The sequence below is a fragment of the Bacillus rossius genome, chromosome 18 (assembly GCF_032445375.1).
Source record: "Bacillus rossius redtenbacheri isolate Brsri chromosome 18, Brsri_v3, whole genome shotgun sequence".
In the NCBI taxonomy this organism is placed as follows: domain Eukaryota; kingdom Metazoa; phylum Arthropoda; class Insecta; order Phasmatodea; family Bacillidae; genus Bacillus; species Bacillus rossius.
The window spans coordinates 4,430,875-4,451,302 of record NC_086345.1 but is presented as its reverse complement, the minus strand read 5'-3'; the positions used below and the strand labels follow the sequence as shown (position 1 = coordinate 4,451,302).

At 36.6% G+C, this 20,428-nt stretch overlaps 2 protein-coding genes across 2 annotated transcripts; one reads left to right on the top strand and one right to left on the bottom strand.

Moving 5' to 3' along the window:
- Positions 1 to 3,874: 3,874 nt before the first annotated feature.
- On the bottom strand, positions 3,875 to 10,462 carry LOC134541105 (cuticle protein LPCP-23-like). Its single transcript, XM_063384271.1, has 2 exons — positions 10,390 to 10,462; positions 3,875 to 4,632 (listed from the first exon to the last, which is right to left on the bottom strand). The coding sequence occupies exons 1-2, from the start codon at positions 10,399 to 10,401 to the stop codon at positions 4,330 to 4,332; spliced, it is 315 nt and encodes a 104-aa protein (XP_063240341.1). The 5' UTR covers positions 10,402 to 10,462; the 3' UTR covers positions 3,875 to 4,329.
- A 5,858-nt stretch (positions 10,463 to 16,320) lies between these two features.
- LOC134541421 (pupal cuticle protein G1A-like) lies at positions 16,321 to 19,467 on the top strand. The gene is made up of 2 exons (XM_063384863.1): positions 16,321 to 16,400; positions 18,437 to 19,467. The coding sequence occupies exons 1-2, from the start codon at positions 16,389 to 16,391 to the stop codon at positions 18,737 to 18,739; spliced, it is 315 nt and encodes a 104-aa protein (XP_063240933.1). The 5' UTR covers positions 16,321 to 16,388; the 3' UTR covers positions 18,740 to 19,467.
- Positions 19,468 to 20,428: the final 961 nt, after the last annotated feature.

Below are 20,428 nucleotides of genomic sequence, written 5' to 3'. Positions count from 1 at the left end.
GTAAGCTTTTCTTTCTTTCTTTGGGAAGGCTTGTTCTTGGTTGACTGACAAGATAAATTTATGATTTTTCTTTAGTAATGTCGAAAGAGGTTTCGTGATCTGTGAGAAATTGGCTATAAACTTATGGTGGAACGAAGCCAGACCCAAAAAAGCTTCGCACCTCTCGTTGGTTTTTGGAGGAGGAAATTGTTTGACATCAACCAATTCATCCGTGTGGAGCTTAATCCCCTCACTGTTTACGAAATTTTCCAACTACCCAAAGGTAAATTTAGAGGGTTCAAAGTAAAATTAGCATTTTTCCACCTTTTCAAAACTTGTTCTAGTCTGTCAAGATTTTGATTAAACATTCTGCCAACAATAAGACTCTCATATAAATAAACCCAGAATTAGCGCCCAACTTTAGTCCAGCCAAGGTCTTATCCATGTAAATTTAAACAAAAAAAATAATGGACAGGGCTTTTTACAAACCAAAGTGGGAGCAGGAGGTGTTTCGAAACAAAAAGTACTATCGGTGGTAACAAATGCAGTCTTTTCTTGATCATTTGCAGCTACTCTCAGTTGATAATATACTGAATTCATATCCAAATGAGTAAACTTCTCAGCATCTCTTAAGTGACTTAAAAATAATCTATTCCAGGAAGTGGGTATTTATTGTCAAGTATAGTGTTAAAATGACGTTAGTCCTCACAATTACCATAATTATCATAAACTTCAAGCTCTCAGGCTTCTCTCGTCCACTGAAACATAACAATTAGGCAACAACATAACACATTTTTAACAGTATCCCAAAACTATTCATACCTAATTACCCAGGCGCCCCAACCAAATGTCACAATGTGGGGGTTGATTGTAAAGGAATAATTTAAATAAAATTAAATCAGTAGGTAGAATTCTATAAAGAGTGGACTTTAACTTTATTGGGGGGGAAAGTAACTCTAGGTAAACTCGCTTGGCAACTACTTAAAATTAGCGAAAGGCATTCCTCTTAAAAATTCTCTTAACTTAATAATATACTCTGGTCTATAATGGATCTAGATACTGCAACCCATACGGGATGCAGAGAGAGAGAGAGAGAGAGAAATAAAATGATATACTTGAAAATAACTTGACACTAATTCAAAACCGACTTACATTTATTATCAAATTTCTAAGGTTCAAAACCAGTATCTAGTGTTGCAGCCTTTATGTAGTTAAAGAAACCTTTATATTAAGAACTTCATCTAATTTTTTTATAAAGCCCTGGAAGCTGCTAAACTCTGAGGTTCACAAGGGTGAAACATTAAAAAAGAACTGACTTCTCACAAGAGGAAGTAGAAAAGGGATCGCAATTGAAGTAATAAATAAAAATAAAAAAGGAGTTAGCTTAAAGCTTACCCTTTTTATTATTAATTAAGGTTTTCATTATTTTCTTTTGATAATATCAGGAATTAAAAAAAATGACTTTAATCAGAATAAATGGGGCCCTGGCCATTAAAACGTATATATTACAAATGGATAATTACTTTTACCTGGAATATACATTTCACATTCACCTTTGGTATAATCAAGTTTTTACAAGAGAATTAACATAAATAATTTCAATAAAGTTGAAACCAAAATGGGACTATATATTATTTGATATAACAATATCTGATTGTTGACTGTTCACTGGCGCTGACTAGAAGAGGGAGATACTCGTAAAACCCATTCCAGAAGGAAAGGTGTAAATTTAGTAGATTTCCGGGATGGGGTTGAACGGGAGAAAACCCCTTCGCTATTGCGCCATATCTTGGAACATTTCTTGGACCAAATCTTAAACCCCACTAGAACCAAAAAAAATATATCCAGTGGTCAAGAATATAAAATTAATTGCGAAGCAACAAGAATCCATAAATTAGGACAAAAAGTTAAATGGAGAGGCAATTATAGCCAAAAGGGCGTTGAATTTTCCACTTAAAATTCTGGGGGGGGGGGGGGGGAATGAAGAAAAATCACTCCCACTGGACCTTCACGAGATAATGTGGTAGTCATGCGTGAGAGATGATACAAATATAGCTAGTAGTCTAAACTAATGGCAACTAGCAAACTAGAAAATAAAAAAAATAAAAAACCTTAGTGATCACTCCCGGACATTAGAGATCATATCGCTGCTTACGTTAGTCGTGGCGAGATAGCTTGTGAACAAAGTCGCGGGCGATAAGCTCCGGAGAGATGCGACTGCGCTGACGACAGGAGGACGATCTCTCAATCTGCAGGGCTACACAAAGTTAAAACTTGGGCCTGAGGCCAGGAGGCCTAGGGAGTGGGGGAACTGGTGGCTGATTGGGTGGAAAAAGTGCGCGGAGGGGTCGCTCTGTCGACCAAAAAGAACCAAGGTGGCTGGTGACCTAAGTTAAGGGGAATCGCAGGTCACTCGCGCTCCGAAAGGCAGTGCACTCTGTCGGTGTGCAGGTGAACCAGACTCTGTGGTTAGTTCGCGAAAGTCCCACAAGAGGGGCTAGTTTCAGCCTGGCCCTAAGGAGACAACTGGTGCGAGCTCTGTGGGGCAAAAAGGTAACTAGGGAGAGGAGAGGTGGAGGCCTATAGAGTTCGCGGAGCTAAAGTTTAGTGGTTGTCATTTTCTCCGTGAGATAGCGAAGGCAGGCATTTCGTCGGCCACCCAAAGATCTTGATTTAGGCTCGCCAGGAGCTGGGATTAAGCCCCGGTCGATGCCCTGAGGAAGTTCGTTGAGAAGAGGGTAGGGCGGATATGCTGGCTCTTGAGAAATGTGTTAGCCCGTTCACCGATATTACTTGACTACAATAGCACCATTCAGTGATGAGAGTTAATTTATCTCATGAAAAATAACCTGTTTAAAGTAGTGTCGATTATTGTCAACAGATGACACCACATGTTGCTTACAGGTAAATATTATTTATTTCTTTTATGCATGATGCGGGATGCTCACTAACGATCGCAATAGAAAGATGGCTTCGCTAGTCACCAAGGAGAAGGAAGTTCGTCTTGCATGTAAGTGCTTCACAGATGTCTCATGGTATATTATTTAACATTAGAATGGGGCATCACTGGAGCTGCCAACCTAAGCTGAGCTCTAGGAAGAGGACTGTCCTGTGAGGACGCTGAGAAAAGCACTCCTGTTCACGAAGCCGGGCACTGTGACTGGTCGCGTTCGTGGCTCGTGGTGGTAAGAAAAATGATGCCTAGTACTAGGCTAGGCGGAATCACACCGGGGTATCGGTTGCAGCACTGAGAAAGCGTCGTTGGAGTATAGAAGAAAATAATTGATCAGGATGAACAATAAGCTAACAAAGTTTATCTTAGGGAATTTAGGTGAACAATATAACTTGTGCTAAAAATTCAAATTTGTGGCACACTAACAACAGGTATTCTTAACAAAGTAAAAGTAACCCTTCAATAATTAATTACAATAATAATCTATTTGTAATGAATTAGGTAACTATAATTATGGTATGACAATTAATTAAGGACAGAGATGTGGGTTCACCAAACTCTACTGTAATCCCTTTTAATGCTTTAACTTAAGACTCTCATAACCATTATTTATCATTACAACTAAGAAAATATAGTTTTGAACTCACATTCTATAGAAACAGAACATTTCCCATCCTAACACTTTAAATATATCATTATGCCCTCTCTTGTCTTTGAAATTTGGATGAACTTTACAAGGTCTATCTCGACCTCTACCACCCAGTTACTCAAACAGGCAGTATCACTACCTGTAAGCCTAACATTTTACTTATATATCTAACTAGAGTACTCGCTCACTCCGGCAGAGGTTTTTATTGAATGTTTATTTTTATTTTGTAAAGACTACCTGTTTGCTAGATACTGGTTTTGTACCTTAGAAAATTGATGATAAATGAAAGTTGGTTTTTAATTTTTTTTAAGTTTTTTTAAGTATTTCATTTTATTTATATCTCTCTAGACATTCTGTACAGGGAGCAGAATCTATATCCATTAAAGTTCAGAGTATTTTATAAATTTAAGAGGAATTTATAAGACGAATGTCTTTCGAAAATTTAAAGTAGAATATCAAGCGAGTTCACCTAGAGCTACTTTTGCCCCCAATAAAGTTAAAACAACTTTTATAGACTCTTACCTACTTATTTGATAACATTTAAATTTTTTCTTTAAAATTAACCCCAACATCACGACAATATTTATCAGGAATATCAGAAAAGAGGATGGGAAATAAAGGGTTATATCTAGGTACGACACCTAGGGTCAACAATGCAGTACAAATGAGAGACATGGTTGGTGTTGGGTATAGTTTATTGCGGCTTGTCAGCTCGAGGCGGGCTCAGTGCGAGGGTAGTGTGGTGGTCTCAGCCGTGGATGCCATGAGCGGCGATGACGGCGGGCCCGTGCGCTCCCAGCGGCAGAGCGGCGACGGCGGGGCCCCTGATCACGCTGGTGTAGGAGGTGGCGAGGGGGGCGGCGGCTACGACGGGGGCGTGCACCGCCACGGAGCCCAGGGCGGGGCCAGCTACGACGGGGGCGTGGATCGCCACGGAGCCCAGACCCGGGCCAGCTACGACCGGAGCGTGGACCGCCACGGAGCCGAGCGCCGGGATGCCGTGTCCCACCAGACCGGCCGAGACGGCGGCGAACAACAGGGGCAGGATCACCTGCGACGGAAAACATAACACTTGCACTTACACTGCATCCTACTGGATCACATTGAAAAGTTCAATCACGGAATAATCCATAACTGACGTAATGCTTTTTGTCAAACTGCAGTTGAACTTTTTAGTTCTAGCTGTGATTATGGCAGTCGCTGTTTTCAGGGTAGCAGTCTTCTGCTGGGAGACTTTTATCCTGAATATGGCGTATCTAATGTCAGTTAAAAAGCTGATGAACTCTATGACTTTGACTAGAATAGAACCCACTAGTAAAGTTACCTCAGACTAATTGTCTGAGATCCCTATTGAACTCGGATTGATTTTAAAATATTTGTATGCAGTAGTAGCAATGCTTGAATTACAATTTAATTTTTTTAATATAAAAAGAAGGAACATAAATATAATCAGTTGTGTCTCTGACAAAAAATTTGGATCAAGATGTGTGTCGAAAGATTCTTATCTACTTATTACTCCTTTCGTTCGTAAACTCAGTTATTTCATCCAATTATAGAAAACGACCGTTGAAAAATAGAACACAGTGTCTTGTAGTCCATAGAGAATGCAATTTTTTTACATGTACACTTCTGTAAAATAATATATGTCTGGATAATCTTGTAAGAATGTTTAAATCTAAGTGATAGTTGTTACACGTAAATTGAATTTCTACAGAATTAACTTAGATGTGAACTTTAGATATATGCAGACACGTGAATGGAACCATGGTTCAAAAATTAAATAATAAATATTCAATTTTAATTTTATTTATTTTTAGTCTTTGAGTGTTTTAGTTGTTAAATAAAATTGGCAATTCTTCAGCATTTGTAGAAAATATAAATAAATTTATCATAATATATTTACATTATTTTTCATATTCATATTTATTTTTATATTAATTTTTATTTGCCAAACTGATAAATCAAGGTTACAACAATTTTGTTATTGGGATGTTAAGGCAATTCAATTATTATATAACATACATTTTAAGTTGGTGTCAGAATAAAAGTCAATATACCCAGATCAATACCACACACGCAAGTGCAATTTCAGGTACGGATTTCTCACTTCATCAATTATAGTTACCCGTAAAAATTAAGATGATTTAATTTGAAAAGTAAGAATAAGGGTTCAGTCTGTAGAATTTTTACTGGTTAAGTTAATGTCAATGACATATATATATATATATCTATAGTTTAATTTATATTAAGGATTTGTATACTTAAAATTATATTACAATGTTATTTAAATTAATTTAACTCTGTTCAGCCTAATATATAATTAAACAAATGTAACTTGTTTGATAAATTTATTTTGCAATTTTAAGCATTCTTTACTATCCAAATATAATAAGAATTTTAATTTGTGATTCCTATACTATAAAGCTTTTTAATGACTTAAAATTAAGTTAAAGTGCAGTTGTTGAACTACTACAATTATTAGTATAATAAATAAATTTATTAAACGGATCCAATAATAATTACATCTAAAACCTATAGGGATATGGGGGAGGATATTTTAATGACCTCATAAGTTTGCATTGGAATGAAAATTATTGTATTTTTTTTTTCATTCGGTAAAACTAAAACTATTAGTAAACATGATGCCTGCTGAAACGGCTGTGTGTCTCTCGAACTTGTACATATGAGGAGACATTTCACTAGTCAGTGCTTAGCACGTATCTTTTGACCTTGTACAAATGAGGAAACTGTTCGCTTAGTAAGTGCTTAGCACTTGTCTCTTGAACTTGTACAGATGATGAGACCGTTTCGTCTATTCAGCGCCTAGCCTGTCTCTTGAACTTGTACAGATGAGAAAAAAGTTCGCCTATTCAGCGCCTAGCATGTGTTGGTAAAGAAACAAAAGAAACTCAAATCATGTATCCATTAACGCTCTTGTGCTCCAAAATTTAATGCGGTATACCCACTTAGATGTGAAGGTATTAGGAAAGTTTAATACGGTTGTTTTGGTGGCAAAACAATGAAAGGAGGTGGGTATGGTTATATAAGTATACATATAATCAACGCTGGTTAGGGACAGATCACTGATTGGTGCATTGCAAGTGTCTATTACCTAAGAGCAAAATTAAATTTTATTCTACTTCTCAAAATGTAAATATTTTTTAGAAAGTTAAACAGCGAATAACATTTGGAAATATATATTTTTCTTTAAAATTTCCCCAAATAATATTTTGAAATTAGAAGCCGATAATGGAAGCATTAAGTGTAGTATAATTAAAAATTGTATTAGTGCATACATTGTGATAACAAAATCTTAAGGATTGAGAAGATATTATTTATAATTACGTGTTATTTTTGAATCGTAATGCCATGGTTATTCTTAGATAATAAGTAAAGAGTCCCTATTTCACTGAATAGCCGGTAAAAATCATTACCCAATTATTGATAGAGAAATTTGAGCTTAAAATATGGTGTAATGAAGCAATACCTAGTGTACTTTATCGATAAAAATTATATTAAATAGTGTAAATATACTTTGTGATTCAATAATGTATTGATTAAAGATTCTTGAGTAGTCACGTTGTATAAAATTTAAAAACGTATGGACACGGCAAATAGGAGGATGGGGCAAGTTGACGAGCGGGGCAAGACGACGAATGACTTAGTTCCACGTCATGTTACTTGATAGCACCACCTAACAGACACTACTAGCGCTACACACTGGTGGGCACTAAAGAATCGCACAATGAAGCCGCTGCCACCATTTAGTTGTTTGTTAGATGATGTTCGTACATTTGGTCTGACGTATTGTAATTTTCAAGAACTTCTAAGTAATATCTCATGGACAAACAGGTAAGATATTAGGTTATTCAATGCCACACATTATTACCTTAGACAATATACTTTTCTTAACCACTATATATTGTTAACCTTTTATTTTTTTTCCTAGCGAAAAAATCTAATACTAATAACATTGCTGATCGGGGCAAGTTGACTGGGGCAAGATGACGACTCATCATCTTGCCCCAAGTGCTTTTTACAGTTGTGTCTTAATTGTTCATGCCCTACAGGCTTTCATTAAACAAAAAATCTAATTAAAAAAGTATTTAGCCTACCTAATTGTATTTTTTTTCCCAGGAAATGCCTATTCATGGTGGAAGATTTTGAGAAGTTTTCACTGAAGAGCAGCTAGAAGATTTAAGGAACTACTCGACAGCAACGGATAACATGTTTTTTGGGAAGACAAAGCAGCAATGTAGAAGACTTGTGTTTTACTTTGCAGAATATAGTGGAATTTCGCATCCGTTCAATGTGGAGACCAGGATGGCAGGTGAGGATTGGTTGGCTAGTTTTCTGAAAAAATGTAAGTTCAGTTTTCGGAGACCAGAGGAAACATCCATTGCCAGAGCAATGGGCTTTAACAAGCCAAATGTTGACAAGTTTTTCTTAATTTTGAAAGAAGTGCGGGAAAAACATAGATTTCAAGCTTTTGCCATTTACAATGCAGATGAATCTGCACTTTCCACTGTACCTAATAGGCTACCAAAGGTTATTTCACCCACAGGAAGTAAGAGAGTTTCCAAGATCGTTTCGGCAGAGAGAGGAAGAAATGTTACTATTATTTGTTTCATTAATGCTTGCGGATATTACCTGCCCCCTTCTTTTTGGTTTTTGCAAGAAATCGGATGCGACCTGAACTTGTGGAAAGAGCCCCTCCGGGAACCGTTGGGCATTGCAGTGATAATGGTTGGAGCAATGGAGAAATATTTGTGTTGTTTTTGAAACATTTCAAACTACATGTCAAAGCAACCAGTGAATTTCATGTGCTGTTGCTTGTTGACAACCATAAAACACACGTAACACTGGAGGCTATAAACTTTTGCCGGGAAAATCACATCGTTATGGTCCCACCCCACACTACCCATCGTCTTCAACTGCTGGATGTTTCCTTTTTTGGGCCATTAAAAACCTATTACAGTCAAGCTTGTGACAACTTTATGGTCACTAATCCAGGGCAAGCCATAACTGACAAAAAAATTGGTGAGCTACTGAGCACTGCTTATTTAAAAGCAGCTACAGTCGGTAATGCAGTCAATGGGTTCCAAGAATGTGGAAACGAGCCTTATGATCCCCTTGTGTTTGCTGAGCATGATTTAGCTGCAGCGAACCCCACCGATCATGATCTTGCGATGGAAAAAGCAGTAAATGAACATCAGGCAGAGAAAACTGAAGAACCAGGACCTTCAAGAAATGCTACTTCCATTGAGCCAGGACCTTCAAGAAATGCTACTTCCATTGAGCCAGGACCTTCAAGGAATCCTACTCCCGTTGAGCCAGGACTTTCAAGAAATGCTACTCTCATTAAGATAGGGCCTATAAGAAATGCTACTCCTGTTGAGCCAAAACTGTGCCGAAGTGTTTTCGATTTCAAACCATTGCCTAAAGAAAGACCATATGTGAGAAAAAGGATAAGTCATAAGCAATGTGCAAGTGTCATCACAAGCTCACCCATGAAAGCGATGCTGGTTCAGAGAAAATCTCAGAGGATAGAACAAGAACTTTTGAAGCAACAAAGACATGAGTCTCGAGATGCCAAAAAAGGAACTGTTACTAAGAAACTGAAGTTCGATTCTCGAGAAAAATTCAAGAAGCTCCAACTTTCGCCAGGCATGACTTCAGCTCAAATATCCGAAGTGCAGTGTCCTGTGTGTGATGAGATTTATGTCGACCCTCCATCAGAAGACTGGATCGAATGTTGCAAATGCCACACATGGTGGAACGAGGACTGCTCGAACTTTGAAGGAGGAACATTTGTTTGCGATTATTGTTTATAAAAACACCAACTCTGAATTAGTTATGTAAGTTTACTATTAATTGTAATTTTCAACAAACCAACCCTTAAATAACATGCCATATATGTAAAAAAGCATGTAACAATGTTAAATTAGTTAGTTTACAGTAGTTTGCATTCTAAGAATAAATATGTTTAAACTTGTGTCAAAAATGTAATCTAACCCCGTAGTCAAAGTCATCTTGCCCCGGTAACGGGGCAAGATGACACATTTGCATAATATTTTTAAAAGGGCAGAATTTTTGAGATAATATAGAAATATAGATTTTTCCACGTAGTTACACCACGACAAAAGACTATTCTAATCGTGTATGGAAAGAAGGAAATCGTATTTCCAAAATTAAAATTATAAAAATGGCGAACTCTTAACATCGCCAACTTGCCCCGTCCTCCCCTACATGTAATTTTTTTATAGTACTTAAAATTAATAGCTACATATAACCTTCAGGATTTATCTTAAAACGTTACCGTATATGTTAAAAACAAGTTACATAAATTGACTGACTCGTGTAAATTGAATTTTACATTAAAGTGCCAGACGTCAAATTATAAACTTTTTATAATTACTTTTTAAAGCGTCTTTTATTCATTCCTTTGGAATTAAAGTTAATCTTTCTCCAAATTCTCTCAAAAGAAATTAGCCAGGATTTCATATTTTCTTAGCTCTAAGTAAGGCCGTATCTTAATTTTCCTGAAATTTGAACTTTTTTTTTTCCGAGGAATTTCTGAACTGCAAGTTATGTACGCAAGTATGCACGTCAATAAATATGAGTAAAAATTTTTATAACATTTAAGCCGTTAAAAGATGGAAAGCAATCGGTATTTTTTCCTGTGAATCTACTTATATGAAGGTACAGGGTAAATCAGGTGATTGGTAGCATACTAGTGTCCTTTTATGAAAAAATTAGGAACAGGAAAGTATTGGAAATCAAAATGTGTGCTGGTTGAAACACTCACCAACTTGCACATGATGGCTGAGAGAGGTACAGTTCTCGTAGAAGACTGATATAGCTGCAGTGGCTAGCTGAGGCGGTTGTCTCTCCGCTGTGCCCCGTGCCCTTATATATGGAATACAGCCGGTGAACGCAACGGGTGTTTCAAGGGCAGGACGAGGTAGCTCACGGTCGCTAACAGTATTTTTTCCCTCTCATTTCATCTACGCCTATAACGCATACCTTTCACGTGCTACTGACGCGGAACTAAAAAAAACGATACCGCCGCTGGCATTTGCAGGCACGGTTCGCACGGAATGTGCATAATTGAATGTGTATGTTCCTGTATAACACTTCCTAGAGTATGAAGTTTAAAACGCACATAGACAGTGACATAATGCTTTATTACCGAATGTTCTAAAATTTATTAGGACCCCGGGTGTATAAATAATTTCGCCATACATAAGGTAAATTATGTTACCAAGAAATGTATTAATAAAAAAATTAATAAAAAATTCCTTTCAAACAAATTTCAGCAGCTTATAATAATAATAAATATAATAATTATTCAATGCGATTTCTTTAGCTATTTTAAAATGATTCCAAGCCACTGTATAATACAATTCAGATGTACAAATATACTTAAATTAATAAAAAAGAATATTGTGATTTGGACAGAAATAAGTATAAAAATGGTGAATAGCCACGGACACTTAAGCATAATTCGATACATTTGAAAGTATACTAAATTTACTTAGCAATATTATTGGTAAATATAATAAATGCACACATTATCATTTGAAAAGTATGCAGTATCCCAATGTACGTAATTTGACTTAAAATTATGCTCTTTTTTTACATAGTATCCCCAGAAACATCATTCGTTCACTATGCACAAATCACAGTTAAAAGACAAGTCATCAGTTCAACTCCAGTACAACCCTCATAGGGTCATTATTTACACAAACAGCACTAAATACAATCCACAGCAGATAATGCACAATGCTAATTTTTACCCCCGACACAAAATAAGTTGTATTATAGGATTGAAGCCTTGGTCTGTCTATGTGTCTATATGTGGCTTCTTAGCTCCCAAATGGATGGACCGATTTCAGTCAAGTATATTTATTTGTAGACTGGTTTATCGAAGTGGTTCTTAGATACGTTTGATGAAAAACTTTTCATCCGTTTAAAGATCACCAGACAATTTTGCATTTGTTAGCATGGAGGTGGAAAGATTATTAATATCTCTCTGTTTCTGAACACACTATTGTTAGAAAACTGTGGAAATAAAAAAAATATTAGACTACAAACATAATCTTTTCTGCGCAAACGTCCACTTAATAAATACTTAATAATCCAGGGATTACTATTTAAATATATGAGTTTTAAGTCATTATCAACCGCAGTTTTTGAGTTAAATAAATTCGTGTATTTAGACGATGGATAAAAAAATGACTTTATAATTTGCTAAGTTATATGTATAGTTCCGGCGAACAGGAAAAGTATTTAAATATTATGATACGAAAACCACAGGCAAGCAATACAATTATATTCATTTGTGTTGATTTACGATCGTAATGAAAAAAATTTCAGCAATAGTTTTGCATTAACTAGCTATGAAAATATTGAGTCGTCTCGAAGTCGTTTATCATTATTATTCTTTTGATGGCAATACGTGTCATAAATAGGGATGCTAGTTGAAAAGGTGGAATGTTACGAAAATAGGATTTGATTTTGAAACTTTATAAAATACAAACCAAGCTTAGTGTGTTTACGCCTGAGCTATTATAGTTTTGTTTTGCATATTTCAAGGTCTCTTTGAATTATGTATAGGAAAGTTTCTCGAACTTTAGATTCCGGTTGACACGTCTACTTTTAAAGCAACAATTGGACACACGAGTTAAATTTTGTTCATAAATTACTTTACTATTTAAACGAAGCATTAAAATTTAAAAAAAATTAACACCTGTGAGGTTAAATTACAAATAATGTTACGGAAAAATACTAAGTCGATGTATATCCCCTATTTATAGAATCGGGATCGCAAATAAAGATTATTTGAAAAAGGGACCGCTTGTGGCGATTCAAACAATAGCCTCTCACCGGCGCTAAATTGACTAGACTCTGCAGGGAGAGAAAGACAGCTATGATGATGGACGTCGCCTGGCCTATTACGAGAGCAGGCATTACTGACAGTACTTTTATTACTTTACCATGGCTTCAAATAACAAAGGTGTCATCAACAAACCTGTACCAGCCCAATACAAGAAAATATACATTCGAGGATCAGTAGAAATATTAAAACAACCAGCAAATATTAATAGAGGAGATGGCTAAAAATTAGGTAAAATATGGAACCCACTCCTTAGAAATCCTCAGAACATAGCTCCACATCCAACATCAATAATATCGCCCCTGATTGGCTAAACAGCCCAGCCAACCAGAAGAAAGGAAGCCTCTGATTGATTCCCCTCAGGCGACAGTATATAAAGGCAGGATAACTTGTAAGAACCTCAGTAGATAACTGCTCCCTGATGATGGCGACTGCAATGTCGACCGAAACGTCGGTGAATTATTCGCCAAGGACGCGGCTACAACCCAGAATCCGAGCTACTTCATTTACAGTATTCTTGAAACTTCACAAATACAGTACGTATTCATGTAAAAAATATATATATTGCGGCCGTGTCCAAACAGGTTTTTTTAAGCAATGTATTATTGTGGCATTTTTTATATTAAAGTTTCTATATTTAATTTTAAGTATAATTTTCTTAGTGCTACATTAGTAATTTTATTTAAATTGCTTTAGAAATCTTCTTAAATTTTAAACTTCAATTATTAGTTTAATGTACCACAGTTATTATTCAAAAAGTAAGTGTTTCGCTCGCAATTCGAACTCGTCCCAAAAAATGGGAGGGTTATCGAATGTTTCCATGGACTGGACTGTATTAAAGCTATGTGGAAGGCTTCCCCCCCCCCCCTTACCAAAAGAAGGGAAGGGGAAACCACCCAAGGTTGAAAATTGGACTTGGAATAATTTTCGCAGCGGGCATGGATAATTGATGGTGCTTAGTTTTGATGTGTCTCTTAAATGGCACAGCAAGCATAGTATACATTTTAATATTCACCTGAACTTGGTGAACCTCAATCCCGTGACCCTCTTATGAATTTATTTGTGGTAATCCTTATATGACATACTTAAAATGAAATCTATTTTTAGAGGCATTCAAATTGTCTCCATAGATATTTTTAGGTGACTTTAGAATATTACGGCAATAACACATCCATTATACTTAATCATATTTACTTATATATTTAACTACAAGAGTGTTAAACTGCTTAAGTAATAATCTTATAGCAGTTAAAAGCGAGCAATCACAGTTTAGATTGTCAGTGGAAAAATACCGGCTTGTATAATCTACATTACACAGGACATGATTATCTGATCGACTTGAAATTTTGGTACATTATGTAAGTCCAACGACGCTGCCAAAATTTATTAACCTTGACCTAATGCTACAAAAAGGACACTCACATACTAACCAACTCCTCGACTAGATATAGCAGATGTATCATTAAATTGGTCTCGATGAGTATTTGGCTTACAGATTGTGTCTAGGGTCTGATGATGAAGCAGGAATGGGTTACAGAAACTAGTATATTATATAATATAACTATCTTATTTTATAATGTAAAAATTTTAACAGAAAATCTTTTTCGTACAATATACTAGCTCAAAAAAGAAAGTGTGAAAAGGAATTACTAGAGTACCTGCTAGCCATCGACCAGTGAATCAGATTCTCGAATTCGGGATACGATCGAATTATCAAACGCGCAAAGACGCGACGAGTTGAGTGCTTTACAAAGTTATCTGAATGCAGCACTAACTTACTTGTCAACGAAGACCGATTTTCCAACCACAGTTAAAAGGTTTCTGCGGATGAATAAAAAGTATACAAAGAAGTCTTGAAATAAGTTTACTGCCAGTAAATGTCAGACTTGGCCAGTGACTTTCATCATGCTATAGAGTTGGTTCGTGAAAAAAATTGACTTGCTTGAAGAGTCAGACTTGAACGTTAAATGTAAAATGAAGAGATATTTAAACCAATCACTAATCTTCTCGAAGAGCTTAAAAATATGAAAGAAAGAAAAATCAGTATGAAGACTAAGGTTGATGACGTGATGCCTACTGCAAAGAAGAAGAAATATGAACCTTCTTTAAATAAGAATACTTTACAAGTTCATAGTTTATGCACAATAAAAAAAGTATGGATATGCAGACACAGTTAATGCAATGGTCCAGCCATAATTAATGAGATATTTTATGAATCGGAATAATGACATACCTACGGAGTGTAAAGAAAACAAAATAGGCGTTTCCTCGATGCTAAAGAAATAGATTTTTTAATAGAAAATATCAAATGTGTGGAAGAGAACAAAACACATTGGTCTCCAGATCTGTACGAATTACAGTGTCGCAAGGAACCTAAAGACTATTCTCACGAAAATTTGCAGAGTACAAGAAACTTCTAGAACTAACTCAGGCGCTTTTTCGAAATAACGATCCGGAAAGGGGCATATATAAATATGAATATCATGAAAAAATGGACACTCTCACCAAACTCATCAGTGAACTGACAGTGCACGGTGAGGGTTTAAATAAGCTAGAAAATGTCAGATCTTTGACTATGTGTATTAGGACGACCCAAACGAATTGGCCGATAATTTTTTCTTTTTCTTGCTTCACTTAGTGCAGGAAACTGTTCACACATCAAAGAAATAGTCTCCATACTCGAATAACTGAGGGAAGCCAGCTACATACAATGAGTTGAATCGGAATAGCTCATGAACTTCACGCTCCTGCAAGTCGAAAATACCTATTGGTGCAAAGTCGTAGTACTGGGACTTGACGATTTTTGCTATGTGGACTGTGTTGAGATGATACCATATTCCAGATTGAATAAAGGTTACAAGAACATTTTGGTGATCATCGATGTGTACAGTAAAATCGCTTGTGCCAAACACGTGAAATCGAAGAATGCAATCGATGTAACAAAGACCCTGGAAGACATATTGAATGTTGGACCTTTAACATCACCCCTGAAAACGGCTCTCGGTAAATAATTCTACAATACGTCCTTCAAGGATTTGATAAAGAAGTTTGGCATCAAACACTACTCTAAATTTAGTAAAGTCTTTTGTTTAACAGAAATTTCTGCACAAAGTGTTGGCGACAGTTCAAGGCTAACGGGAATTACAGTGGCTGGCTATCTTGCCGAAACTAATAAGCGAATACAATTGCACGGTGTATTCTACCACGAAAATGAAGCCTAATGACGTGAATGACGATCGCCTGCTTCGAACAGTGTTTTACAACACAAAGAAGAAGAAAGCGTAAAGCTAACGTCGGTGACATCGTGAGAATCTCCAAGCAGAAAGGTGTCTTCAAAAAAGGTTTCACTGTGAATCGCAGTCCGAAACTTTTCGGTGATACTCACGTTGGCGAATCGGAGGTTAGTACCTACTACCTCGAAGATTTGGACAACAAGCCTATACGTGGCAGCTTCTATGCCGAAGAGATTCGTATCCTGAAACGTACTTGGTGGAGAAGATTCTAAAACGAAGAAATGGACGATTATACATCCAGTGGTGGGGCTTTCCACCTCACTTTAATTCGTGGGTTTCAGATGGAAGCCAAGCCACTTGTTATCCGGAAACAGCCGATATTTGCCACTAACAACACTTCAACAGCCGCCTCGATGCAGGTTTCTTTGTCGCGCCCCTGTGACGCCGCGTGAAAGGTGCAAGTTGTCGTGCGAATGAATGTCAACAACCCTGTCGCCAGCGACCGTGAGGAGGAGGCCACGCCCATCGGTGCTACGTAGCGACGGTCACTGCCGGCTGTTGGAGCGAGACGTGTATATATATACAGCACTGCCTCGTCCAGCAACACACCGCCACCTGAGGTAGCCGCTGTAGCAAGACAAGCTTCCTGGACAGCCAAAGCTCCCATCAGACATCATGTACAAGCTGGTAAGCACTGAACCTCGTGAGAATGTTAAAAAAAAAAAAACAACATATTTGAGTTATAAAAAACACAGAAATGTTTATACAAAAAAAATTCATGATATAATTTTATTTTTTTTAACTTATTTACTCAACATTTTTTCTTGGTCCGTGAATTAAATGATAAAAAAGAGAAGAATATAATTTTCGGTTAATTCCTCAATGTCTGGTGAGAATTATAAACTCAGGCACCAACTAGTGATGTTTTCCCCCTTACTGAATATTTAATCTGTAAAACATGGAAATGTTTCTAAAGCAGCCTCGGATAAATACGTTAAGAGTATCAACATCGTCGTTTACGAATAAACCAAAGATAATTTTTTAACGTGTAAAACTTATCTCTCGTTATACAGCATTTGTAGGAGTAATTTTAGTGAATGCGACGGAAGTAATGGAATGGAAATGTGTAACAAACCCGATGGTAAAATTTGAAGTATTAAATGTTAAATGCATTTGAACAAGAGTGACATTATTTTAATAAAATTTCGTGTCAAAAATCAGGTCCAAAGCCGGGGTTTAGTACTTTCTTAAGTCTTTATCGCTTTTATCAGAGCCATTTCAAATAGTTTAAAATTTCTATCTTCTAGGCAAATGTTTCAATAGTCGAACGTGCTGCTATCTGAGCATGATTGTAGCAAGTCACGTTTACTATTCCGACAGTGAAGTCTAGCGGTGGGTTTCAGGAAAGTACGTGTGTGATCCACGTACAGAAATGTACTTGAAAACATATTTTGCATGTATTTGTCACCCTTGGCATTGAACAGCGTGACGCATTGCCATGCGGATTTCTTAATACATTATAAATTTATTCTGAAATAGTAATATACATAATATCAATCATTTTATAAATAATTTTCGCAGGCTTTCACGGCCATTGTCTGATGTATCTTGGCTTCTGGGTTGCAGCCGTGTCCTTGGCAAATAATTCACCGACGTTTTGGTCGACATTGCAATCGCCATCATCAGGGAGCAGTTACCTACTGATGGTAGGTAACACAGTAGGTAACTGCTCCCTGATGATGGCGATTGCAATGTCGACCAAAACGTAGGTGAATTATTTGCCAAGGACACGGCTACAACCCAGAAGCCAAGCTACAGCATTTAATAAATATCCCCATGGACTGGGTACCAACCGTCAAAACGCGTTCATCTATCTCAACAATAAAGAAACCATCACTGCTAAAAGAAACTATTTTTTTCTTATGCCTGTTTGTGACATGGCACTCCACAAGTCACAAGGTGGAACATTTGATTATATTGTTTACACTTATTAAAAAAGTACATACACAACAACTTGCTTACATCACTCTCTCACGTGTTGCATGTCTTGGAGGCTCGTTACCGAGGTTAGATGTTCAACATCACTGGCAAGTACTAAAATGCTCGCTCAGTTTTTTGTTTGATTTATCTCAAGGGGTCTATGGTTCCCGACATGCGTCTGCATATTTTCATCGGCTCCATATTTGTTATTATAATGGAGACATTGTCATGTCGACCAGTTTAATCCATAAAAGGTGTAAACTATATTAAAGTATCAAACAATTTTGTTTGCAATTAAACTTGAATGATGGATTACACAAACACTGTTTCCAATATTTAGAAAAATATATAATCTTTACTGTGTAAGGTCAGTATTGGCAGATTCTTGTGTTTTCAAGACAAGCCAATTTTTTTTTATTTTACTTTATTACATCTATGACTTTCTTGTAAGAAAAAAGCTCTATTTGCTTAAAGTTTAAAAATTTTTACCAAAGTAGCAGGATTTGCATTTAGAAACCGTTCCCGAGAAATACCATAGGTTTTTAAATGGTTATTTTTTGTTATTTAAAATAAAAATAAAATTATATTATGACCTCACTCGAAAGAACGTTCTTTTTCAAAGCCGCGTATACTTCAAGGAACTGCAGTTGTTTTTTTGTTTACTAGGCAGTACATAAATAATAGGTTAATATGTAAATGTGATACAGTAGGATGCAGTCTAAGTGTTATGCTTTACGTCGCAGGTGATCCTGCCCCTGTTGTTCGCCGCGGTCTCGGCCGGCCTGGTGGGACATGGCATCCCGGCGCTCGGCTCCGTGGCGGTCCACGCTCCGGTCGTAGCTGGCCCCGCCCTGGGCTCCGTGGCGATCCACGCCCCCGTCGTAGCTGGCCCCGCCCTGGGCTCCGTGGCGGTGCACGCCCCCGTCGTAGCCGCCGCCCCCCTCGCCTCCTCCTACACCAGCGTGATCAGGGGCCCCGCCGTCGCCACTCTGCCGCTGGCCGCGCACGGGCCCGCCGTCATCGCCGCTCATGGCATCCACGGCTGAGACCACCACACTACCCTCGCACTGAGCCCGCCTCGAGCTGACAAGCCGCAATAAACGATACCCAACACCAACCAGGTCTTTCATTGGTACTGCACTGTTGACCCTAGGTGTCGTACCTAGATATAACCCTTGATTTCCTATCCTCGCATCTGATATTCGTTATAAATATTGTCGCGATGTTGGGGTTAATTGTACAGAAATAATTCAAATGTAATCAAATAAGTAGGTAAAAGTCTACAAATAGTTGACTTTAACTTTATTGGGGGGCAAAAGTAACTCTAGCTAAACTCGCTTGGCATCTACTTAAAATGTCCTATCCTTGCATCTGAATTTTCTGACCTTTTTGACAGTTTAAACGTTCACTTGCTTCTCCCTGCTCTTTAATTAAAAATACGGAATATTTTATTTGCGAGAACAGAAGCTTGAGTAATTAGTGGAACCCCACCTGTTGTTTTTTCTTTACTGCCGACAAACTTCTGGGAATAATTTTATGTTATAATTTTTTTATATGTGCTCTATTCTGACTTTTCTTCAAGTGATACACTTCTGGCAAATATATTTTTAAAAAATATATGCGAAATTTCGATAGTTTAATATTTAGTGATGGATGAAAGAGGAGTATTTTAGTGCTAAAATGGTCATGGACTGGCTTAATTGTCACAACGCTCTAGGCACTTGCGGAGATAATAGTAATAAGAATTATTGAAAGTAAATACATTGTGCATTCATCAGTAGGTTCTTTCTTGATCCAGATTATTCTTAGTTAAGTTTGTGTTATGTCACATGTTTGTGAAGATAATTTAAACGTGACATGGCTAACATGATTACGTTGAGCTGCCATTAACATAAAGCCAAACTCGGTGCACATGAATTTGAGTCATGCAAATAGTTAAGGACGAATCTATAACACTCGTTACATGTGCAAGGCGCATTATTAAATTCGATCAACAAAACACTCTTTATTAAGTAAATTGAGCTTAAGGATGTAGAAGTGTAAGTTGTGCTATTATGGTTTACTGAATTTATAAGGCTGAAGAAATTACTTTTGCAACAAATAAATGTGGTTATTTACAGAATAACATTAAAAATTTTCTACACAGCTAGTTTGGCCAGTTAATTGTTGTAACATTATAGAGAAATAACTTATAAATTGTTGTATTTAATACTAAATTTGTTCAACTAATTGATTTTTTTAAAAGCATACTATGTTACTTGTTTTGGATATTTTCTTGAAGTTTTACAAGTCCTCATATGATGTGGGCATCTCTAAAAAATTTTAATTCATACTCTCAAACAATTCATAAAAAGTTTTTACTTATTCAAATATAACCTTTTATTTACATATAATATGTGAGTTAAATCCATGATCTTCATTTGATCGGAGACATCAACAGTTACAAATACAAAATCTTAATTATCTCGCATCATCTGCAACTTGCACTTCCTTGAAGTATTCATTTCTGTGAGAACAAATTATTTGAAGACAATAACATTTATTATTCAGTCTGAATCAGATTAATATACAATATCCAAGCAACTAGAATGTATTAATTTTGTGACTATATATCTAAATTCCTCCCTTGTATTAGAAATAAATGCCTATAGTATAAATATCTGTATTTTAAGACTGAACGATTGTAAGACCAAATTTGACTTTTTTTCTTTTATTGCAGAATATGCATTTAATAT